General features: G+C 36.3%; 1 protein-coding gene across 5 annotated transcripts in view; it reads left to right on the top strand.

The window, feature by feature from the left end:
- cut (homeobox protein, cut) overlaps positions 1–26,923 on the top strand; it is a 198,333-nt gene that overhangs the window by 37,625 nt on the left and 133,785 nt on the right. For all 5 annotated transcript variants that reach the window (XM_028310898.1, XM_028310896.1, XM_028310901.1 and 2 more), the window contains exon 2: positions 3,401–3,686. In XM_028310898.1, coding sequence (XP_028166699.1) covers positions 3,567–3,686 — 120 coding nt within the window. In that variant the 5' untranslated portion in view covers positions 3,401–3,566. The remainder of the gene's footprint in view (positions 1–3,400; positions 3,687–26,923) is intronic.

Raw genomic sequence — 26,923 nt, 5'->3', positions numbered from 1 at the left:
GCAGACGACAAGCGATTTCAATAACATGCCATTTTGTTTTCTAAAGTTATAAATACATTAGTCAAATTAGCATAACAATGCGGGCCTAATGAGCGCTGCACAAAAGTACATAAATGCAAGCCTTACCTTCAAAATTCAATTGCCAGTCCTTGCCAATAGAACACAAACCACTTAACGTCACGGCACATTTACAATTCTAATTCACCACTACGTAATTTCCAACGATTTATATTTTATTTTGTAGTAGACATATTGGATCGCCGAAAAATAAAGTTGTTACCCGATAATAGACCGGCGACGCACGCGACCTCTTGCGCTGATCGCTATCAATACAACATTACATTTGCAGATTGATAACTGAAGCACGAATTAAATTGATCTCTATTATGTTCGTAATTAGAACGACTGTAGCTGTTCGGTTAACGAGTGGGCTGCGTGTTAATTTTGTCGTCCACCCCAAGACGTTCGATTTTCGAACTGCCCTCTTTTTGAAATGTTTCATTTGCACGTTCCGAATACGGGTGTTCGATTTTCAAATTTGAATGTTACCAAACGAAGGTGTTTTGTATTCGTAACTTTATTTCGTTTCTAGTAAATTACATTACAGATTTGAGTAGGTAACTAAGATGCCACAGTTTATTTTTGGTTGTGTTTTATTACACAATTTCCCAATTAGCAATAGCAGGTCAGTTTACTTTTCTGATTTTATTTTAATTTCAGAACTCCAAACTTTAAAATATTTTAAACTATTTTTTTGCAGACAGGATTTTGCAACAAAAGCACTTTTTAACGGTAAACAGATATTTACACTCCCGACGTTTCAACTCGGTGGCACGAGTCATGGACTATGGTCGCGGGCAGACTGAAGAGCGCATCTCTTCTGTCTGCTTTCGTCTATGCTTTTCTCGATGAATTTTCTTCACCTACCCGCATTTGCACAATATTTTCGTCGGTGGTGTCCAGGTTTCTTTCAGACAGCCTAGAACGCGATTTGCTATTCGTTATCACCGGATTCCACGCTGATGATAGGTTAAATCCATCTTCTCGATTGAATCATCATCATTTCAGCCATAGGACGTGCACTGCTGAACACCTCCCCCAATGATTTCCATGTTGATCTATTGGTAGCGGCCTGCGTCCATCGCCTTCCTGCTACCTTTATGATGTCGTCGGTCCACGTTGTTGGTGGACGTCACACGCTGCGTTTTCCGGTACGTGGCCTCCAAAACCTTGCTGCCCCATCGGTCAGTTCTGTGTTCTATGTTATTCAATGCGTAAAACTGCGTGATCATCATCATCATCATCATCATCATCATCATCATCTCAGCCATAGGACGTCCACTGCTGAACATAGGCCTCCCCCAATGCTTTCCATGTTGCCTGGTTGGTTCTGGAGTAGAGGCCGCGTAATGGAAAACGCACCGTGAGACGTCCACCCACAAGGTGGACTAACGACAAAACTGCGTAATATGTAATTTCAATTCAAAACTTTTTTTTAATCCACTTCAGTCTGCAGTACTTACTTTCCGCTATAAAATCCCTCGTTTCAACCCTAAAACACCGTATCAATACGTTAATAAGTCTGGCGCTTATCTGAAATCTCTCCCTAATGAATATTAACCAGTGACTAACATTTTGTCTGTCTGTGTGACTCATAAAGGGGGATAGAACACGGAATAATTGTTCTTGCTGTAATTAAATTTGATCTGTTATAGTTTTTTTTTAACAGGAATAGTACTTAATAGGAAACTAATTTATGAGGAATCGATATGGGCAATCGAGTCGTGAACTATTTGTAGTGATGTGCGTGAAGTAATTTGCTATCGATATAGTTCATTAACTTTTTCAGTGATGATTTATTATATTCATTGCAATAGTATCTAATAGAGATCATTATTAAAACAGAATACTGCGATTATTTCTGAAAAAATATATTTGAGAAGCATTCAATTTGTTACATATTTCACACCCATCAATCACATACGATACGACCTCCCTTGTCATGTTAGAACTTTTAGCATAGGTAGGGTAGGTACCACAAAATACGCCTCCTTAACTGAAACAACACATTTTTCTATAACTTTCTAATGCCACAAAGACGGTCGATGTGAAATCCTTTGGGGGAGGCCTTTGTCCAGCAGTGGACGTCATTAACGAACGTTCTAACGCCACTTGACCTACAATCGATAAACCCAACAATAGTGGTGTCCAGTAGCATCGATATATCGACCGCGCTCGTTTGCATATCGCGGCACGGAACTCTCGCACTTATCATGTTTATTGATTGACACGCTAGTAATTCACCGGTTCGCCGCCCGCCACCTTCTAAGCACGGACGAGGCATGAGCGGTAGCGGATATCGACTTTGAAGAATAATATTTCCTTAACTAGATATAAATAAAACACAAATTTATTAAGGGCTAATTTTCCAACCGTCGTCGCGTCGGATATCTTTTACCTCAAGAAAAAAATTGTCATTTTGACATATTTATTTACCATACATAAACGGTCAATAGACCAATTTTATTCTGCAGTTACAAGTTGTTCAATGATTGATAAATCAGCTATTTGATATACATATAAGCTCAATAAGAAAATAATTATGAACAAGATTTTTTGAAAGTTGATGTCCACCGTGTGTGTTTGTAAGAGACCTTAATTGAAAACTTCCAAGGCTTGGTCTGCGGCCAAAAACAATATTTTAAAAGAAACTTATAGAAGTAAATTATCACTAAAGTCACACTAATTGCAAAATAGGCTTTAACAATCTTAGGTATCGCTATTGTCTACCCCTTGGCCCACAACTCAAAATTTACAAGTCGTGGCTTACAGCTCTTTGTTTAAGGTGGCGATAACTTAGTTTTTAGGTGTTTCGCCTTCGTACCGTAGTTTCGGCCCGTGACAATTTGAGCCCCTGTGTCGTGCGATCGCTACGACTTATAGATCCGAGCGCCGATAGCCGCGCTTTGCATAAATTATAGGGGCGATTTTTCAAATTTATTTAGCAATTAAAATAGAACAGCGTAGATAAAGTCATTGGGGTTTGGGAATTTCAAAAAAGATCATATCTGTAGCCCATAGCCCAAAAAAGCCGATACAAAAACGCTCGTGAATTGTGTCTCAACTCAACAAAGTCGTATGGTAAAACTGTTCTAGTTTTCTATTACAAAATAAAATCAAAAGAGAAAGCTATCGGCAATCCAAAGCTGAAAACGCTCCATAAATACGCCACTGGTATTTAACCGTCACGAACCTGTCAATTTTCTTTTTTTCCACCTATCGGGCTGAACATCGAACCTGCGCCCAAATTAATTTCCGCACGAATACAGCCAGTAGCCGATTGTCTAACACAATAGTATCGGAAACTTCCCCTTTCAATGCTAACCTTTTTCTGTTTCAGGTATCACGCGACGTCGAGAAAAGAACAATCGATAATCGCGAAGGAAGTTGGCCGTCACTATTTTTCGGGTTTAGAATGCGGGTATCCGGCGGCGTGGTATTTAAGCGCTCGCGCGGAGTGGTGGGGATGAGTCGGGGCTGAGTTACCGGCGCGAGCGGTCGTCCGGATGCACCCGACGGGCGCGGCCAGTCTGCCCGCACCGGAGGCGGAGGTGCAAGCTATGCACTCGATGGACTGGCTCTTTAAGAAAGAAAGGATATATCTACTCGCGCAATTTTGGCAACAGGTAAGGTTCATGGAACTAAACTACTCATATCTCTACTTCTAGACTCTCTAGACTTTCAATATTGATAGTAGATAAGCACTCCGTTCTCTCATCCATAAGAGATTTTACCCTCTCTTCTTAAGGCTTTTAACAAACAAGCTCCAACCGTATGTAATAAATCCTGAAAACATCTGATGACCTCCTACTGTCTCCAAATCACGAAATCATCTTTCTTTTTAGACAGTCAAGTTAAACCAGTATTCTTCTGGGAACAATGTCCAATCTTAATGTCCAATCGCTAGCACCACTTAACCTACGGTTACTTAATTTCGTACAAATCCTCTAAAACAACCAATCCTACATTATTGAGACCTCACACTATTGCAGAATACCAAATTGCGACCATTCTAATGCCTCAAACAATAGCCCGGTATCAGATAGCGCCAATGGAATCAATTACTTCGCACGGGTCGGACCCAATCGAACTATTATTGTTCAACTATTGTTTTGGAATAACGACCGGTGATAAGACCACCCTCCTATTACTGGGACACGATCGTTTGGACAATAATACGTAATTGCGGTCAAATAACCGTTTTAACTTTTAATGTTTGTGTAAGTGTGGTTTTTTAAGTGTCATTTTTATTAATGCTGACCACTTCTTGATCATAATCTAACTTGAAGGGTGCAGGTGCGATCTATGATGAAACAAACTAGCATATCTATTCTTATAAGATACACCATACAAGAATGCGTGGTAAATTCAGTGAACTGCTCCTGAATCAAATACTATACCTACTACTGTTTTTTCTATTTATTTATATTAACCGGCAGATAGTGGTGACTGAGTTTGTTGCGGCGCTTCTTCTCAGCACTTGCCAAATGTTGGCCTCGAAGCGCTGGTAGGGTAAAAAGATAATGAGACATGTAGATGCTCCTTAAGAGCAAAATATTTGACGATTTGTAAGAACTATTTAATAGTCTATACAAATAAAGAAATTTTGACTTTTGACTTTGAGCCAAAAAGTGTATTCACTCGTGTGTCAAGACATGGATTGTAGGTCTTAATTGTATATCGGGCAATCCAGGTTGATTCGAGAATTTTTATAAAAGATTTAATAACATTGTACAACCCCAACTGATAGCCAAAATCTAAGTAAAGAGAATCAGCCTCTTTAGGTCATGGTCTTCAATTAATTGCTTCTTTGAGTTCTCTCATATCTGGTTCAATAAGTGCAATGAGGGCTATCGTTTTAGCGCTCACCAGTTGGCGCCACTGTAGAGTAAGGTCCTGTCACTTGCTAGTCGCGAAGACAGTGGCGCCAACTTGTGAGCGCTAAAGTGGTAGGAGGACACCTACTAGGTGGACCGGCGATCTGGTAAAGGTCGCGGGAAGAGCCTGGATGCGGGCAGCGCAGGACCGTGCATTGTGGAAAACCTTGGAAGAGGCCTTTGTCCAGCAGTGGACGTCATTTGGCTGAGACGAACGAACGAACGAACGAAGTGCAATTGCAATTGTTTTATCATTGCACATCTTTTTATTTACTTTTGGTCACCTATTCTTGATGCATGTATTGCTTAACATCCTCGTCAAAGCTCATTATTACACTATTCCATGGTGATTCCATGATTTCCATGGCCAATTATTAACTATTGTTTCTAGCAGTATCTGAAGGCTGATCGGTCGGATCGCATTGTGTTATTCCGATGATATCTAAACTGAGGAAGTTGCGAAATTAAACTGAATATAGATAATTGTAGCTAGTGTGTTTCCTTAAGGCTTAATTGGAAATTTAATTATCAATTAAGTTTATTCATTCATGATTTTATTTATGAATCATGAAGATAATACTTACAATTACAACAATAATTTAGTAATAATTTAATTATTATTGTTAAGCCATGATTTGCAATATGTTGCTGTACCTTAATAAATAAATAATACACTAAGGCTGGGTTGAACCATCTTATTTTAACTTTGACAAACGTCAAAAATCTGTCAAACTCCATACAAAAAGCACCGGTTATCGTCATAGTTACCGTTAAAGTTAGGTGGTGCAACTCAGCCTAAGAAGATTATTATGTTTCAAATTATGTACAAAATGATTTAATCAGCAAATTATCACTACTATTAAAATTAGAATGTCAAAGCAATAAAATTTGAAATCAATTATCAAAACGATCGTGTCATTGTTTACAAAAACACTCAATCATCATACAGCACCATTAGCGTCATCTATCAATAGCAACCTGTAATCTCGAATGCAATAACCATAGACAATGATCACTGATCTATGACTTTAGACACGTTGACTCCGAGTCAACGGTGGTAAGTCAATTAATGCACGTATTATGATAATGCTTTTAATATCGAGTAATCGTTTGATTTCCGATTTGAGACACGTACCGGTTCCAATATGGCGGCTTTGATGTTTATTTTTAGCACAACCCGCGGTTAGAATTTGGAATATTTAAAAACTTTTGCTCATTTACGAGCTCAATAGCGTCGATAAAATGTTTGCTGTTTCAATCACTAGCAGACATTATTTGACTTGGCTTAACAAAGATATTCCTTTGCCTTATTATCCCAACAAAGAGCATTAAAAAAACAAACATTCAAACGCATATTAGAACGCGTTTACTCAGAACTAATAACAAATTCAAAATTAGAATTGCAGTGACAGCGATTCGAATTTCAAAACGGCTTTCGACAAAAGGGAAAATTCCTATCACGTAGATAGTTCGAACATCAAATGGAATGGATTTAAAAAGTTTGAATACCTTTTTATGTTTTTTTTACAAAGAGGACATTTCTATGGCCAGTTTGAAAAAGGTTTTAACCTATGCAAAGAAATAAAGGTTCATAGCGAAACTTGAGAGCATAGAATTCATGCATTATCTTCTATTTGTTTCGAGTAAAAGCTCGCATATGCAAATGTTGCTTACTATTTCGATAAGGGACATGTAAAGGACAAATTATGAACAATAGCCGGTACTAAAGTGTACAATAAATATTCATTGTACAGGGAACCGATGGGAGATATTCACATTTGAATTCTGCCTCCGATAGTATTGTTCCTTCAAGGCACATTGATTAGGGGTATTTACATCGTATTAACATATGCCGTGCCGCGAATGCTATCGATTAGAAATTGCAGAAATGCAAGGACAGCTTTTAATTTCTTGAATGCTTTATCATGCTTCGCTTGAGCACGAACCATTTTATTGAGTCGCACGAAGTCTTATTGTGCTTTATAGTTGAAAAATATTAATATTGTTTTCGTATATTAATTTACAAGCAACTAGTTTTGAGGAATCTAGTCTTTTTGAATTTGTCTGAAGGCAGTTCGTTCGCTTCAGTCAAATGACGTCCACTGCTGGACAAAGGCCTCCCCCAAGGTTTTCCACAATGAACGGTCCTGCGCTGCCCGCATCCAGGCTCTTCCCGCGACCTCTGAAGGCAGTATTAGTACTTTTTAAAGGACCTTCGGTCTTGCCTCCTTTAAAATTTAACCTCTCGGTGTTACGAGGTTAAGAAATAATAAACGGCACAAACAATCAAGTTAATGTTATTTAAAGCTATCTAATTAGGATCTATAAAGCAATATTTTAATGCTGAATATTAACAGTAAAATATTCAATTCCGAATGATCTGTGATTTGAAATAATTAAATAAGCCCACAGCCTTCAATCTTCGTTCATAAACCTGATAATTAATATAGTTAATATCACTGTCTTTACAAAAGTCAAGTATGAGGTTGAGTAGAGATGTTAAACTTCTAGTTTTTATTATGATACCAATAACACTAGTTTGAAACTGTTAACTGTGTCTATGTAAGTACATACATCTTAATTCAAATCTTTTTGTATATTTTATTTCACTTTGAATTGAAATGAAATTAGCTCATTGCATGCAGCACAGAAAAACAAAAGACGTCTTTTTAAAAAAAATGTACAGACGACAGCACATCAAGCTAAACACAGTGGCATCTTATCTCGTCGTAATACAGGCTATTTTGCATCGAAAATGTATAACTTGATGTGCTGTCGACTGTACTAACAATGTCCCTAAAATCAACTCAAAAAAAGACAGTTATTGTTCTAGCCGATCCCAAAAGCTACCATTCAAATCTTTTTGTATATTTTACTTCAGTTAAAATTGAAATGAACTTAGCATTTGCGGTTAAGAGCAAAAGTCGGCCATAAACTAAAGTTCATTATAAGCACAATTTTCTATTGTTACCACTTAAATTTTCTATCAGGCGCCAGTTTCGAGATCAAATCGCTCCGCAGTTAATGTAAGTGCACGTTTGCCCAGCAGTGGGACATTAAGCCCAGCGAGCTAATGCCGTCGCCATCAAAACCAATACTCGTAAACTATTAGCCACCCATCTGGATTAGTGGTGGGAAATGATAGATATCGTATTGGACATCGATAATACGGGTACCTATCGATAATAACAGGTTAATTTGAAGTAAATTAATAAAATTTTTAACCGTTTTATATGATAACAAAACAATAGATTACGATAAAAAATATTTTTGTTGGATAGCCTATTAATTTATCGAGGAAGACTATAATCACCCTACAGCCGATAGGGTCGGAGCAGTAAAGAAAAATGTTGCAAAAACGGGAATAAAATTATTATTCAAACTATTTTCACGCTTACAAAGTTCCGGACACAGCTAGCAACTTAACAGAATCTATAAAGAAAATCAAATGTAAACTTTCATTCTTCGCATCTCATAGTCACAAACCTTGATCAATGCAGTGAGCGCTTTGACTTTAACACTTTACTACCGCCATTTTATCGATAATGCGTAACACGAACATCACTAATCCTGAGTGATCCGTTTAAAGCTATATTTAACAACCTGCAAGGGCTGCCTTCAAAGACGCTGCTTATAAAAGCAACAATTAAGAACTATAAAACCTCGAACGATCACCCGTTTTATTATCGCGTAATTGAATGGAAACGAAATCGAATGGCGATAATCGAATAATCAAACCGATTAAGTGCACCTGTTCAATTGGCGGCGACATCTAGTGGCGAGTTGATTGATTTTTCAAGAGTTATCTTTATTTGGATTAAAAATTGCCTAATTTTACCGAATTTTTTTAATCCACATCGAGCAAGCTCTTGGCCTGTATCTCACCTGATGGTAAGACTTAGGTAAGATGGTGGTAGCTAGCCAGGCGGACTTAGAACAAGCCCTACCACCATTTGCCATAATAACATTTTAATGTGATGGTTAGCTAGGTACTTGATGCCAAAATCACAACAATTTTTATGAAACTACAGTAGCGTATTTATTATGGTTGGTTATTAAGTACTAACGTTAGTGTCAAAAACAATAATTAAAAGATGACTCTACTAATAATTATACTATGTGTTGCTACCTCATGAAAAAATTACTTAACAGATTTTGATGAATTTGAGGATTTCCTGAAACCGCGGTCAGGAGCTTGTTTAATTATGAAGGTAATTGTAATAATGACACATCTCTACGTCCGAAGTTAATCAAAGGTCCACTCGTTCAATCACAACTTTATCTGATCACAAATAAGCACTAACATACCGCAGGAAGGCGTATTTATATCAAATTACAAGTCGGTGCGTTTATTTATCATATTTAACGACTCATTTTCTTTAAAACCATTGCGGATGGACGTTATGTTCCATTAAGAGATAGAGATACAGATTATAGCTCTAATACCTATCATAGATAATTCATTAAAATTTTAATGTCGTATGCCTTTGCCTTGATGAATTGGCGGGACGAAAAAAAATTTGAAGAGCGGATTCTATTTTGGAACTTTTAAAAGATAGAACAGTAGAGAAGATTCAAAAGTCGAATACATTGCCTGGTATTGAATAGGCAGGACGAAAAATAAAAATTAGAACTAATTCTATTTTTGAATTTTGAAAATAGTTCCAGAACAGTAAAAAATTTGAAGATTCAAAATTGGAATCCTTAATTAGATTAAAAAGCTACCGCGCTCATTGGCTGCAAATTAATCGGCTCGATAAATCAGTGATCGTATCGAGTCGTAAACGTTTAGTGCCTTAGACCTTCCGATTGATCGGGATCGACCAGGAGTGGTGGTCAGTTAATGGCCCACCCACACTCAAAGTCAAAGTCAAAATTTCTTTATTTGTATAGATAGACTATTAAATAGTACTTACAAATCGTCAAATATTTTGCTCTTAAGGTGTCCTTAACTTAACTCGTGCGTGTTTGACAACTCTTTATGATTGTTTGGTCAACTGCTGTAGTAATATGGTGATAGAAAAGGGTCATACTGCATTTCTATGACCAAGTAGCTAAGGGCTTCTTCCCACGGAGACCTCTCGTTTTTTGCAGGATCTCGTTTGCAGTGTCCCGCAAAAATCCGCTCCGTTCTAATTTATAATTCGAATTTCAAACACACACAACAGTGTGTTGTGTGTTCAGACCGTTCAGTTTTACAGGATCCTGCATTACTGGATTGCCATGGGAACGAGCCCTTACTCTGTGGAACTTTACATTGTATTAGTTTACTTCTGAAAATTTTTTGACATACCTACGATGACGAAGCCATTTCGGCTTCAATAATACTGATGACTGAGCAGTGGGCTGACTGTGAGTTTAAATCAAACGTCCTTACTAGTGAGCACGTTAAAAAATAATATGTAAATTTTTGATCTTGAAAGTCCGCTAGGGGCGCTGTACAATCCGTCATACATTTAATGTATTTTTTAACGCGCTCACTAGTGACGACGTTTGATGTATTTTACTAAGCCCTCTGAACCTCAAATGACTCAAGGCTCAGTTATTCTGTTCTGCTGATCGGTCGTGCCAAGTCGGAAGGTGTAGAAAGCACTGTCACATTTCCCTACAGAACGGAATGCGATCGGTTCCCACAACCTTGGGGACGGGAATGTGGCCCTTTGAAGCAAAAAATCGCTAACTTTCCCATGCCTGACGTCACATAGCCCAAAGTGCCCAAAGTCTACTTTTTGCGGCCCTAATAAGATAATTGCTGTGAAATTCTAAAAATAGTAATTAGAGCGCTTTGGATGAGAACTGCTTGAAGGATATGAATAAGAAAAGCAGTTTTTTTTTAAATATAACGAAACTTTTACCAAGTACTGAAAAATTTGATAGAAATCTAAATAATTATATTAGTTAATGAATCGTGTGTAAATATGGCTACAACAACCTTGGGGAGTTTACCAATGCAACAAATACCATTAACTGATGTCGCGTCTCGCAAAAACGAACGATTTGTATTCACAAAACTATTTTCGTCGGAACTTTTCGCCGGTAATTATCTAATTAGCCGCAAAAACTTCGGCGAAAACGTAAAACAGAACCGAAGAAACCTTAACCTGTATTTAAAAATCGATTGCAACCAAAAAATTGTCACTGACAAATGATTCGAACGTTGCGGTTGGAAATTACGAATTCAAATCTTCGAATTCCGAACAAAAACCGCCATTAAGTTGTGGTCGTTCTTTTTTTGGCTGTCGATGATTTCGGGGCTAATCTTGTTTTTTGCCGATCGCCCTCACTAATCGATGCATCGCCCCGCTAATTCGATTTGCGCCCCTCCCCCTGCACTTGAAGTGGGCGGGATCTATCGATCCGTTAGCTAGATCGTAGATTAACAATTTCGATACTTATTAGTTATTTCCGAAGCAGATGTTCGTTTCGTATTAATAAAAAATACCAATGAGAAACTGTTTGTAAAAAAAATTTTTAGAAACAGAATCACAGTGAAACGTTCAAAAATATTCAAATTTGGAGCGCGCTCCATCGACATTTCAATTCGCGGCGAACTTTTAAAACAAAACACTAGCGAGTAAAACTGGCAGTCAACGTCGTCGACCGCATCTCAATAATTTAATAAAAAAAATATAAAGAATCGATTGCGGTTGATGGCGGGCCGCACGAATCATCTGTGGAACAGTCAAATCACCAGCGCTGATGGTTTTTTAATGATATTTTTCACAATCGGCCCGATCATTGACGGTTATTAGGTATAGGCGAGTGCCTCAAGACATGAACGGGTCTTAACACTACTTACTGAATGAAAACGCGGCTCAGGCTAATGTGGACCTTGGCATGTGAAATTCAAAGTCGATTATTGAATATGTTTGATAGTTTATTAGTGACATTAGCTGTGATGATCGCTAGCACGATTAGACGATGTGGGAACAGATTCTGGGAAGAAATGATGGGACAATCTTGTATCGGCCGAGTAATGAGAACGCGGCGATCGATCATAGAGTAGATTGATTGTCTATGGGCAGGAAGGAAGTCTTTTTTTTTTCATTCAATCTTCACAAAGCGCCAGCTATGCAATGCAATTTATTTTAAGATCTCTTAGCTTTTTTAAAATGCGAAATGTTTTACGTATTACATAGTCTTAACGTTTGTCTATGTCAAGATAAACATCGAGTGAAATGACTTCAAAGAAATTATGATTTGCTGAATTTTTTTCGTATTTCGATAACTTATGTCAATTTTTCAGGCACAAAAGTTATAGATAACATTGCATAGACAAGTAGAACGAGTTCATGGCCCAATGATTACGTCGATGGATCAATTTTGTTGCGTGTGCGTCGATCACGCACCGTCATTATAGTAACGCCACGAATTATTACATTTGGTGTCAATTTGAGGAACTAAGATCATTATTAGTGAACTTTCTTTTAGATCTATTCATTGATTCTTACTCTCAATTTATAATATGTACAAAAGATTCCAAGTTTTGTTACAAGGATGTTACTTAATTTATCAATAAGACAACCCAATTTACATTAATCTTAATCAACATTACATACTTATATCGTAAAACAAACGTAGTAAATGCCCATTCATTCGTTTTTAAATCTATTTAGTATCTATACCTAACAGTTATCAGCAAAGAACATTAAAATCGCTCTTATTCCAACTACATAAGACCCCAGAATAGCTTGATGTGCCGTCTGTATAAGTATTTCTAACCATTTAATTCGAAATCATTAACATTTTTTACTCGCTCAAGAACCATTGATCCGACTCTATTGAACTAATTTGAATAGCTTCAAAAACAATATTCGAGTAGATCAATCATTGTTATGAGAATCGATACATCGCGTGCGGACTCGATTGGGCAATGTTAGAAAAACGCTTAATAATCTCCATTACGTACTGTTTTTTGGATTTCTTATTAAATAAATATGATTGAACTACCCCACGGCGTTAGATGCGAGAATTGGGTAATTTCATTTTTAAAATCGAATTCCCACTTCCTTACTTGTAACTAAAACAACCTTTTAGAGCTCAATGCAGTTTTGCGGGATCCAGTAGGTAAGTAATGCAGGACCCAGCAAAACTGGACTGTCGTGTGAACACACGTACGTGTTTGAAATTTGTAGCTTTTTGGGGGATACTGCAAACGGGATGTTCATCTGATTTCCTGCAAAAAACATTTCTTTCAAAAAAGGGATATCTCCGTGGGTACAAGACAAGCCCTTACATCATGAAATATTTTCTGTGACTTTGTAATAGAAGCCAAAACATTAGAGTGGAAAGAAGAAATATCAAACATAATATTCCCAATGCACTCACTTTTGTAATCCTTTTACCACCAAAAGCCAATACAATGACAAAAGCGAAATTACGTTTGCCCTTCGAAAATGGATCGTAAATACAAAATGGACTCCAAAAACCAGTACATTAAATGCACCGCCATTTTTTCAGCTTAACCTGTCCACGGGCGAAATCAATTTGTGAATGAATATGCAAACCGAGGCAACAGGTTGAAATAATCGCCCCGATATTCCGAATGGGGAAATTGGGAATACTCCGGGCGAAGTATCGATGCCTGCTGCAGCGGGTAGTCGGTTAAAACGATTGTGAATAGGACCATTTAAGTGGAGAAAACCGTTCTGCTTTTGTAAGTTTTGTAGAGCAATTTTCCACATTTTTTTTAATTGATTCTAATTCTTATTTTAAAAAATACAACGTTGATTCTGGCAGCTTAAAAATAGGCATCCAATAAATCTTTAAAAAACTATCATTCTAAATTCAAAATTCATTGCTCATTAGCGAGATTAATTTTTGAATGTCGAATTTGGAATCTAAATTAATGATGTGCGTTCCGATTACTGTAATCGATTAATTGCCGATCGATTCGAACGCGGACAAATAGCGGGTGCATCGGCAAAGATTTACGCCTCTGGTACCGATGTCGCACCAACTTAAGAGGTTAATTGGGTTCGGAAACCAAAATAACTAATCGTAAACTTTAATGTCGAGTGAGATATTGAGTCGTCGGCTCTTAAGGATATAGTTTTCGCATTAACCATCGATACGCTGTCTTTCATCTGTCAGTTTGTAACCATAAACTGGGCTTAAAAGGTTTTATTTAAGGATCTTGTTGGGCTGAAATAAACTTTAATTGGGTGCTATTTTGGTTTTATTCTACAATCCCGGCATACCTAATTATCTTTGTCAATGAAGAGTTAGTTGATTTGTTTGTTTTACTACGACGATTGAGTTGTACTTACTATTAGGTCGTACTAAATATAAGTTTTAAGAACATAGTGATGAATATTATAATGAAACTTACAGAAAACTTATTTTAGCTAGTACTTACTTGCGAAATTACAATAACACAAAAACTTGATATTTGTTTTGTATTTCCAAACAGACAAAGTTCAACTAAGAGAAACGAAGAGAGAGCGATTGAGTCTCATTGTATTAAAGATAACTTCATATTTCATTTCTGTGGAAAATTAACTAATATTCAACCTTAAGACTAGGGCTTAAAGAACCTTGCTAGGTTTCGACTGCAAAAATACTGCCTGTAAACGTACAACGAAAATGTCATTCAACATGTTGTTTGACTGATCTCTATCGACCAATGTAACAATGTACGGTCAGCAAAAACATGTACACGTTGCGCAACATCCAATTACTAAGCTGAATGATGGAAAGAACTAATTAACTAAAACACAATTTCTATTTCCTATTCGTATGTTAATTTAATCATAGTTTGCATGCGCTTCGAACTGACGGTAACGCCGCATGTAATCCTAGAAATGACGGCAAAAACGTTGAACACTCGACCACTCGTTTCTGCGGACGGTACCGCGGCAAAATCGGCCATTGTACGCGGCGATACGCATCGCAACTGAAATTGTTCGCACGCTCAGTTTTACAACTACAACTCTATAAAACCCGCGAATAAATAATAGAGAAATGTCATCGGCTACGAAAACAAAAACAACGGATTTCGTAACCGCCATTTTTCAGGCGCCATTGACGCGCGGACGCATTCGAAATCTTGAAATTTCAAATTTAGAACGCAAGATAGTGGTGCCAGGTGTAAGCCTTTCTTTTCAGTGTTGTCACAAACATCAGTCGCTCCCACATTATATTGATAGAGTCGAGGATTTTGGTCTCGAAGTGGTGGCCCAGTGGGAAATGCGAGGAAGTATTATTTATTGTACAAGATACATAATAATTTTATTCGAAAATAAATCAAAACTTGGTCACTAGCACAGCCTGAGAGAGAACTCTTTTTGTCTGTCGAATCTTTTTGTCTACCTACAAACTCCATAAATTTTTAACCGACTTCAACAAAAGGAGGAGGTTCTCATTCAATTGCAGTATTTGCAGTTAAGTTTTCTGATATATTTAAAAAAAAGTAAAATAAAACATTTTGCAAAACTCGACCATCCGCCATCACTAGTCGTAACATCGAATCGAAAACAACGATTAGTTAGCTCCCGGTTCGAACTCTTAAAAATATGTCGCGTTCGTTTTCCAATTTTAAATATAACCGCGTCTATTTCGCTTCGGTTTACGACTCGTCAGTTAATGATCTCTTTCGAAATCGGGATGTAGGATTTATCGGCGCTTTTAACTTTTTATTTTCGTTCGAATTTCGAATTGACGATCGGAAATACCAGAGAGAATGTACTTGTTGCATTATTATACTGGTGGCATGTGAACACTGTTGGAATTTGGAGCTGAAAAAGCGTACCAATATTAAGGGTGTATGATTTATGCTAACGGCTATGTAGCGACCGGTCTCGGTGTCCATAAAGCACATATATCTTACTATAGTCTAATTGACGTTATGTCCCAATGACAGGCCACAACCAATGTTAACAATGCAACAAGAAATGGGCATCAGTGAAAGCGAAAATCGGACCGAAATATCATTTTTCAGTTCCATGGAATTTTCCATTTGATTTGTTACCAAATATTTTCTAGGGATTTTCGTAAAAATTGCCATTAATTTGATATGCCTTGTTTTACCTTAAAGTTTTCAGTAAACAAATCATAATGACTTCTGCTATCATTCTCTACATAGTGTCTTTGCCCCGAGCTTTAGAATATAGCTTTCAGTTTTGTCTCTCTAATAATAATAATATAACCTTTCCTTAATGAATTAAAAGTTGTTATCGTCATCATCATCATCTCAGCCATAGGACGTCCACTGCTGAACATAGGCCTCCCTCAATGCTTTCCATGCTGCCCGGTTGGTAGCGGCCTGCGTCCAACGCCTTCCTGCTGCTTAAAAGTTGTATGTAGGTACCTATAACTCTCTATTTATACTCTCTATTGTTAATAGTGACTACTAATACTATTATGTATGTCTCAAAAAACATAGCGGTATTCCTCTATGTACTCACAGTTGACATAATATTACTATTGAAGGAAATACTTCAACTGTAGTCAGATTCCGGACAGTATAATTTGGGAGCTGATTAAACAACTGTCAAGCGGACAAATCCAGGGTTTAGGCTGTCAAAGACATCGGCATTAAGACCTCAGAGGAGCTTGAAGCGGTAGTGGAAGCAATTATTGGGTTGGGATCGAGATAAATAACTATAGTTTGCTTTGATTTAGGCTCTATTGAGTATTTCCATTTTGCCAACAATCACATTAATTAGTGTATCTTAAAAAGAACTTCCTTCTTTCTTTTAAGTCGGTTAATAATCAAGTAGAGGTTTTATTATGGCGACCATAAATCATAGATATTGGTACAAAGAGCGAATTATTGAACGATGCTATTAAACACTTTGATTGTCATCCTAAATGGCTCAATTTCGTCACTGTTTTCGTAAAAAAATAAAAATTTAGAGCACTGCGCAATTAAGCCATCAAAAACTATTGTTACAAAAAATAATAAACGACAACACGACAAACCGAAATCCAGTTTCGAAATGTTTTTTCCTCGATTCATTATAATATCTTTATTTTCGTCACCGTTTAATCATCTAGAGAGCATGTCTTCCTTCATTGACAGTCACCCACTTGGCAAACGCATTGCTTTTACGAAACGTGTAAGATCGGTTGAATAATAACAAATGACAATAGCGATAAACAACAGAAAGAATGTTCTATTTTCGAATCGCGGCATTAATTCAATATCGAGTTTTTCGGCCAACTTTCGAAGTTCGAACGCATTATTTTTAAGTATAGAACACATTCCTCAAATTCCTGCTTATGAGTGGCCAGTATTATTAGTAATTACCCAATTCTCTTGTTACGAGACCCAACAATTTGTCTTAGAATTTAAAAATAAAGAATTTATTGAAATCAAAGTGGTGACTTGAGGCAAATGTTTTGGAATTCCTTTAACTGAAAATTCTCAAATCCTAAATATAAACACAGCTATAGATTACATATCGAAGCGAATGCCGTTGCATGCCAGATCCATTAGTATCCAAAGATAATTTTATAAAATCAACTCTTAAAGTAGATTTACATCTGCGCATAATTTTATTAAATTCGTAATGCTTAGGTTGTTAAAATTGATTTCATAAGCACAGAATATTAAATACCTCGATGTAATTCATATAAGTAATTAGGAAATTAGCTATTTTAATTTTGCAAGCAATATGCAATTAGTTGGTAAGCTTAGAAATGGTGCAACAAAGAAAAATGCAATTTACAGAAAGAGGTTGTCATCATATTAAATAAACTCTCGACGGTTTATGAGCTGAACAAGTGAAATGAAAAGGCGTTCTAAATTTAAAATCCTAGCGATATCCCCCTCGGTTCGATGGCGTTCGATTTTCGAACGCGGTTCGGAAATAGCGCGCGACAGCTGAGAGACGTTTTTTACTGCCTCCTTCGTTTTTATCCCTTAAATTGGCACTCATTGAACCCTTGCTTCAAAAATGGTCAAATTTGGGATTTAGGTATTGTTTTGATAGACTAAGAAAAAAATATTTACTTTTTGAAAAAATTTCAATTAGTATAGAAGTTATGACATGTCACTCAAAACGGACATTGCCAATTATTTAGCATTACAACCATGTCACTTAGGGCGGACATTGCCAGTTTAGAAAAACAAACGTAAAACAACTTTTCTTAATAACAATACAGGAATCCCTGATAATCATCCTTTGGCTAATCCAGCGCCTTTTGCAATCCATCTGGACTATTTACTGTTGATTTTACATAAATTTATCAAGAAATACCCTGACATATAAAAACAGAAAGTGACTGCCTGATTTATCAACATAAATCCCAAACCGGTGGGTATAAAGACACAAAGTTTGGCATGTAGGTTCCTTATTAGGGTCTAGGGGTGTTATCAGAAAGGATTTTTCCAAAATTACCCCCTAAGGGGGTGAAATGGGGGCCCAAAGTTTGTAGGGCGAAACAAAATTAGTTACACTATTTAATTCGAAACTTTACAGGATACATTCCTATCTATAAATGAATAAACACGTGTTTCAGGTTATTTCAGAATTCAACCCCTTAAAGGGGGAAATTGGGTAAAAATGACTAAAAATCAACATGAGTATTTATTACTGATACATGGCATTGTCCGTTTTAAGTGACATAACATTTGTAACCTTGAAATGAATGGAAAAAAATCGATATTTTTTTACAGTTTTGGCAATAACCGTCAGTTTTATTCGTTAATATTCTAAAATCAATCAGTAAAGCACAAGAACAAGTGTAATACCTACAGTATTGCCACATTTATCAAGAGTGAAAACTTGACATTGCTATTGCATTTATTCAACTCTCTTTATTTTTAAAATTCGCGGCTTTTTATTGAACTACAGCCCCGTGTTTCACATAAAATATCATGCTTTTTATAAAATATCCCTTGAAAGTCGATAAATTGCTTTAATTTAGATTCTGTAAGCAATTATTTGACATGTCCTTTAAAACGGACAAAAACAATTTAAGGGTTATGAGCACTTTATGAGTTTTTATAGATTTTTATTTTCTAATCCAATGAGAGTCACACGCGTTTGATCGGACACTGTATTTACGAGCTTCGAATATAGAAACTTTACGTCTCCCACTTCCTAATTACGAAAGTCTCTAATTAAAATAAACATAATCGCAGTATTAAAGGCAGTTATTGCAAAACCATTCGCGTTTCGCTATAAACAGCTAGAGCTCAAAGGTATCGACAGATCTGAAGTAATTAAAGTAAATAATTATGCAGTCACAACTGCAATTATTGAATCATAAAACGCTCCCGAGCCCGCTTCGAAATTGGTTTAATCTAAACAACCCATTCGATTAGGCTATTGAATCGATTATAAGCAATATCCTTAACAAACGAGGTCACTTATCGAATGAGTCTATCGAAACTCGAATCTCATTCAATTGAATTACCGATCGAGTTCCGCACTATTCAAATTTCAATTGAAAGGAAAAAAACTATTTAAAAGAAGATTTTTGAATTAAGAACGGAAATCAACCGTCTCGACCGTTTGTTCGAAGTGTGAATCGATTCGAAATTTCAAAAGGGGTGTTTTTTGCGATCCTGCCAGGTTTATTGATATGTTACTTTTTCTTTTTTTATTAATGTCGCTTTGTTTTCGAGTTTCAGACGCATAATATTTAATATCAGAGCGTTATATTGGAACGTAATGTCATAAAATGTCGTTGTGAATTATATTCATAATAGATATCGCGATTCTATTTATGTCATATCCAGCAAATTGGAGTGATAAAAGACAAGTTACGTCATAAAAGACTCATGAGAAAATTTATCGAATGAAGAAAGCTCTAATTTGATTTTCTTTTCAGTCGCAAATGCGAAATGTTTTCTAGCTCTATTAGATGTTGAGTAAAAGGGTGTCATAGATGTTAGCAGAAAAGTGGGGATTTGAGCCATTAAAATATGATTTTATTGTTGTCCAAGCACATAATGAAGTCAAATTTGGTATTTCGGCTTCTCATCGGTAGATCGTAAAATAGCAATAAAACGGTATTGATCACGGCCGAGTAAACTATTTTATGTTGTTTTTATTGTTATTTATAGGCAAATAAAATCGTTTTATTTAATGTCATCGGCTCGTGAAGAGGCCCACAGTAATCAATGTAAAGATGATAATTAAATGCTTCAATCTGAAGATGCGACCAATATAAAAGTTTTTAAAAGCCATTACGTTGTTGGATTTTCGGATTAAAGACTGTACGCGTGAAAGGTGTTATTAGAAATTTGTAATTATACACTAGTTTGATCATCGACATTTATGACGTTTTAAATTGATGCACAGATTATTTTAGCAATATCTTTCTCATGATTTATGTCGATGTCGAAATAAAATCGTGTTGCATAGTGACATCCTTCGGCTAGCATAAAATGAGTAACAATTATGATTATTACATTGAACATTTATGTAAGTTATAAAATAATTGAACGATCGTAAAGTGAAATTAACGTTAAGCATATCAAGTTTTAATTTTACGGCTACCCGCATCTGTGCGGCCGTAATCCTTTATTTAAATAAAATGGTGATTAGCGATTTGTATGTGATATTTATTTATTGTTTCAGGTAATTTATATGATCGCTCAAAGCAGATTATGAGTAAGTAGCCTTAACTCTACTACAAGCATTTTTCTTTTAGAGCCAAAAAAAACTTTAATACGGAAGTTCCCTTTTGTCAAAAATATTCGCATCTGACAAAACAACAATCAATAACATCGGAACTGGCGACTGAAAAGAAACAAAAAAACATTCGGAGACAAATTTTTAACTTCAGAACTGGCGGATGAATTTTGAATTTAGAACAAAACGAGATCGAACAAATGCCCCCAACTTCGTGTGCGCTCGCCGCGTGAAAATTAATTATTAATTTGTTTCCATTGCCGCGTCTCCGGGGAGGGCATTGTCTATGCCGTTTTATTTTTTCAATTTATTTTTTAACGCCTCAATGATGGCAAAGGTAATGTGTATCAATTGCTTCGCTTCCACTTTCGTTTTTCGTGCGGTTGTTTCGTATTTTAATTAAATTTATTGAACGTGTCGGGAACAGACAACGAATGTGATCAGTTTCTAGATTAAGTATCGCATTAGATTTTTTATTATTTAACAAATACACTCTGTATTTTATTAACGTAATTATGTATCATTTTGCTTTAAAAGCAGTCTATCAGGGGCGATTCTAACTTAATATTTTTTCACATAAAAAGTGAAATCTATAGCTTCCTAATAAAATTGACGAACGGATATATGACAAAGCACTCAACGCCGGCATGCAGTAAACATCAAAGACCGCTGTAGGGAACCGCCACTTTTTATCGACAGTATACAGGGTGATCGTAAATTATTTATCTGTCGTCACACATCAAAACAAATGTGATTTTTTGCGGGTAAATTACTTTATTTGTGGGAGTTGGATCTGGTGACGGGTTTATGATAGTTTATGAGTGTGTTTAATTGAGATATTGTTTTTAATGGATTAGTTGAATTAGATGCTTTAGGTTTTTTAATGTTGACTTTAAAATAAAAAATATTACTTCACTTAATAAGTACCAAAAACTATTTTAGATGAGAATGTGGAACGTCAATTCAAAAAAATATGGCACAGAATAATTAACAATAAGGTTAATTACGTGAAATGCTCACAATTAAACGTGTAAGGCACTAAAATATTTTGTTATTAGCCTTTTGTTAGCCTTTACACTGTTTTTATTTTGGAAAGCATCTAAACAAAACACAATTCAAAAACAGAACTGCCACCACACTGTACTGTGTAAAACATTCGAATTTCGAACGCGAGCATCGAGAGGTTGACAGCGACAATAAAACGGCCGCCACAGGTAGCCGATTGATTTGCAGCCGATCGCTAAACGGGAAGGTTCGACGGCGGAGGTTCGACTTGCACTGATCGTGTGAAAAAACTGACATCATCTTTTGTTTTTTAGACTTCATTTTTTATTTGACAACATATCACTACCTTTGTAGATTATAAGTAGTCTTTTTTTTCAGATGTTGGTTAATTTAATTAGTAGGTAAGTTAATTTAATTGGTTAATTTAGTTAGATTTGTAGGGATAGATAGTTTTAATTACTTTAATAATGATACCTATTTATATGTTGGCGAGAGTTGGCTTTTTGTGATAACAGATTATGTAGAGTTGTTACAAAAACGGTTTGTAAACCACTAAAATCGATGTTTTTGTTTATTTATAGAGTTTATTATGCCGATAGATTCCCAAAAGCCACAGTGTTTTGAATTTTAGAATCCCTCGCGCCATGAATTGTGTATGCATTTTCATTACGACACCCTCCCGCGTGCTTTGGTATGTATTTTCCATAAAATACGAATATATTGTTATAAAATACAACGTACGGGGTGTATATGAAAAATCTATCCATGGACGTAGGTAGGAGGTACAATTTGAAGTACGGTACATTTGTTCAACTTCAAAAACTCTGCACGTTTAAAAGTAAAAACAATAAAAAATATATAAACAACATTGTAATGCAAATCATGTACAATTTGCGTATTATCCCTTATTCGAGCAAAGTTTAAGACTGCCAGCGAAATAATTCACAAGAATCCAGCGAAACGCTGCTTCCATTTCAACGACATTTTTTGTGTCGACAATGTAAGATTTTTTTCAAAAGTCACGTGTTCACGAGTACGAAAATTTCACATTTAATAATTGTCAAATTACCACATTTCTGTACGATATAATGACACCGAAGAAAGATTACGCGCGTGTTATGAAAACATAAAAAATAATTTCAATTTTTAATCTTTTTGCCGCCAACAAGCCGCCGAGTGGGTTTAAAAAAGCAATCTGTCAAAAGTAACCAGAGACAACCGATCACCATTAGGCCAAGGAATAACAAAGGAGGGTCCAAGTTTCGAACCGCAATCTGCGAACATCTCGATCCGATGTTTACAAGAATCGGCACCCTCGGAGGGTCCGGGACACAGGTAAAGAGGTACTTAGAGGTATTTTTTCACAAACGGATCACGTTCGGCTCTTAAGTGAGACGTCTTTGTCTCCCCTACGGTTCGCGCGCGAAAATTTCATTGAGCGCGCCTTATTGATTCCCGCCGCGGGCGCGTTCCGAATTCGAACTTGGGTTAACTTTTTTTCGGTGAGCTCAATGATTGATGCCAAATCGATTGTTTGAACTTTTCTCGATTTACATAATCGGTATTTTATTTCAAAAATATTTCAAGAAAGTAAAACATTAGTACCTTCTAATTTCAGTACTTTTTTGCAGATTATATTCGAAATATTAATATTTGAAGGTTTCTCATTAGAAAAAGTTTTAATGTCCATCAGATCACTATCCAAAAATGTTAAAAGTCCTGAAAAACATCTAAATTAGGGCTTACAGTTTTAAATATAATCCTTACTCAATGTTTAAAAGCTAACACGTCTAATTGACATAGATACAGTAAACCAATACTTTATCAAATAAAAAAACTAGACCAAGCCATGCACTATAGTCTGCAAGTACATCGAGTCCTTGCTAAACCCAATCATTTAATTTCCATTCATCTTGCACACGCCCGCGTCCCGTGGTCTGTTGTTACTTGTAGGATAACACCGATCAATCTGATTGAATAATCAATCGTTAGTCAATTGAACTCGATTTAACTCGCAACCGCGGTCGGATATGCCAGGATACGTTGCGTTGCGCTTTTATCTAAAAAGGTTGCAGGCTTCTAGTTGCTTTGTTCTTTTGGTTGACCACTCCAACGTTGGGATTGATTCCTACATCTCATTCCAATCGTTCATCATCATCATTTCAGCCATAGGACGTCCACTGCTGAAATTAGCCCTCCCCTAATGATCTCCATGTTAACCGGTTGGTAACGGCCTACGTCCAGCGCCTTCTTGGTACCTTTATGAGGTCGTCGGTCCACCTTGTGGGTGGACGTCCTACGCTGCGCTCCACTCCAGAAATCGGCCGTCAGTTCTGCGTATTATGTGCCCTGCCCATCTTAATTAGTAAGATACAATACCATAAATTCGTTTAGACAGATGTGGTGTGCAGTTAATCTATTTCTAACATAAAAGTGTAACTGAAAATGACAAAATCTATTGACTTCAATAACAAAAATGAAAAATCAATGGCTAAAAACTCGGTCTTTGCGAACTATGTTTTGAAAACTACTATTTTGTGGTTTCATTGGTCTTATTCTTTCGTCTTTATTCTCATGTTTCATAACCTCTGAAAGACCGACCAAAGGTATTCGACACATAACGTAATTTTCCTTTAAAAGCCTGCATTTTATCGAAATATTTCTCGTAGTTTAATTTAACGAGCGTTGTGTGTGTCCCGTATCAAGTCGTGATGGTCCGAGATATGATTTTATAGTTATTGAACTATTAGTCGCTTTAATACGAAGCCTTTTAAAAGAACTAGAGGTTCAATTAAAGTGTTTTTATTTGGTGTTTTGCCAGCAAGTCGATCGACTGCGTAATAGTACCCCAAGTAATTTCAGTAGAAATTTTACTTGTCTAGACCAATTGTAATTACTTTTATGTTTTATACATAGTTACTACTAGAGAATGCCTATTCATTTTCCTTATGCCTACATAGCAGACTTTGTGGACCTCTAATGGCACCTTTTCATCCTGAAAAATATTTGATTAATTAAAGTTTTACAAACGCTTGTTTCTACCAATCAAAATCCTGAAGTAGAGCTACTTTATATGACTTTTTAATAATTAATTAGCGTAAATCAAAGCTCAATTTGACACCTCATCCTAATTTACAGTGACGTCTCCACGGTAGTCTCGTCAACTGGACACGACCGACAATAAAACCCTGTCGAAGTCGCAAATTAATCACGGGTACATTTACGGCCCGGGCGACACGGCCCGCGGTGGGCAAACGGCCCAGATACGACCCAAAAACGGCCGAAAACTATCGACAAACATCCGAAACGCGGTACTAACAATAATTCAGATCGTTTACGACTGCGTCTTTTCATCAAATCTTTATTTTTTAATATCGTTTAGTTTTTAGCTATCGTAAATTAGAACTATCGGTCGTAATATCGAATTTTAATGTCCCGTGTTTTAGTCTATGGCTCCGGTGGCGATGGGTTAACGGTTTTGTGGGACGCTTTGTAGTTTGACACTTGACGTTTAAGAGCTTCGAAAAATTGTTTTTTATTTGTTCGGAATTCAAATGTGTTTGCACTTTTATTGCACCAGGAATTGATAAAAGAGTTTTTTACAGTTCTTTGCAAGTTTTTGTTTAAAATTCAATAATCCAAGACGCTTTGATTTTCTTATGAAAGAACTCAATCTTTGTTGCGAAAACTCTTTTAATTCTCATTCATAACCATCATCGAATGACTAGTGGGGATTTTTGTTAACCTATTCGTACTTCGTGTCAAATATGTCCCACCACTGATGCTGGTTGAACCCAAATTTGTGGTCACCACACACAGTTAGAATAAGTCAGCTTTTTATTGGTCATAAAATTTTAGGATCTGTACGGTAGGTGACTCTATTTTGTCGATCGATTTCAACTCCTCGCTCTTGTTAACTTTTACGACTAAAAACGGTTAATTAAAGATTCTAATCTAACAACTTAAGGGTTCGATAGCACGTAAAAATTTCTAATCGCATTTTTATAATCAAAGCTCAAGCGAATCCAATCCGTATTACATCGGATTAAGAGTTTAAGTATAGTTGTAATGACGTAATTCGTTGTGGTGTTTAAATGTTGTAAATAAATAATAAATGTTTTGTTCGATGTGCCACAAGTGAGACTTTCTATTTTATGAAATAAATCGAAGGGTTTATGACGATTTCGAAGTTTCTTTATCTGTTCGTAGATTTAATTGTTTCATCTATAAATTAACACGCTAAACTTCTTAAATCTTATCAAGGTTCGTCATTTACAGTAAGACACCCATCATAAGAAGGTTTTAATTTTACCCTGGCAATGCCTAAACTGAAAATTACTGAAAATTTATTGATAACTAGCTTTTGCCCGCGGCTTCACCCGCGTGAAATTTCGTTTGTCACAGATCGCCATAAATTATAGCCTATATGTTATTCTGGGTTATAAACAATAGTACTGTAAAGTTTCGTCAAAATCCTTTCAGTAGTTTTTGCGTGAAAGAGTAACAAACATCCAGACAAGTAGACATCCAGACATCCAAACTTTCGCATTTCGCACTATGTATTTATTAGTAGGATAGTAGGACTAGTAGGATTTCTATTATAGTGAAAATTACTTATTTGCTTTTATTATTTTTTCTGTCAAGCTTTTGCTCTACCGCTACTTCGAGACAACGTATCGGCCGATGAGAAGATGTGAAAGAAATTCAGTCACCTTTGTCACTTTATTACAGGAAAAATCTGTAAAAAGTGCGAGCTATAGGCAGGTGAAATCCATACATTCTTTATAAGAAGTAGAAGTGGCCAGTTACAGAATAAATACTACTGCCATCGTTTAGGTTTTTTATATCAAAGGTACCATATATGAATGATATGATAGTGATAGCTAATAGCTAACAACTGCATACGGATGCAACGTCCCGATCTTGATACGGTACGTGGGGGGCGCAGGAGCGCGATGGAACGAGGCGCGTTGTCTATGGACCCAACGAAGCAAAAACTTTGCAACTAAACACACAATATGAACGTTTAGAAAGTTATTGCTAATAGAGAAAGATAAAAGCGTGATTGTTGTTGATAGAAAGAAATGATTTATGTTGTCAGAAGCATAGATATGTAAATGAATCAACCATAGCCTACTAGGGGTTTTTTATTCGAATAAGATGCCCCTGTGTTTAGCTTGATATTCCATCGTCACACAAAAAAAATTTACACGAAAACAATTTANCACATTTTGAATTTTTGCTATTTTTCATTCAAAGTAGTGTGCGAATTTCCAGAAATTTCTTTTCATGGGACTCTCCTCCAGGAATGTTCGCTTCCGAACCAATAAGTGTAACGAATTCGAGTCCGGAACGTTCCACCCGCGTAATTAGACAGGTGATTCGCTAATTCGC

The sequence above is a fragment of the Ostrinia furnacalis genome, unplaced genomic scaffold, assembly GCF_004193835.3.
Source record: "Ostrinia furnacalis isolate ACB-3 unplaced genomic scaffold, ASM419383v2 OfSCF3137, whole genome shotgun sequence".
NCBI lineage: Eukaryota > Metazoa > Arthropoda > Insecta > Lepidoptera > Crambidae > Ostrinia > Ostrinia furnacalis.
This window is presented reverse-complemented; position numbering and strand designations above follow the sequence as displayed.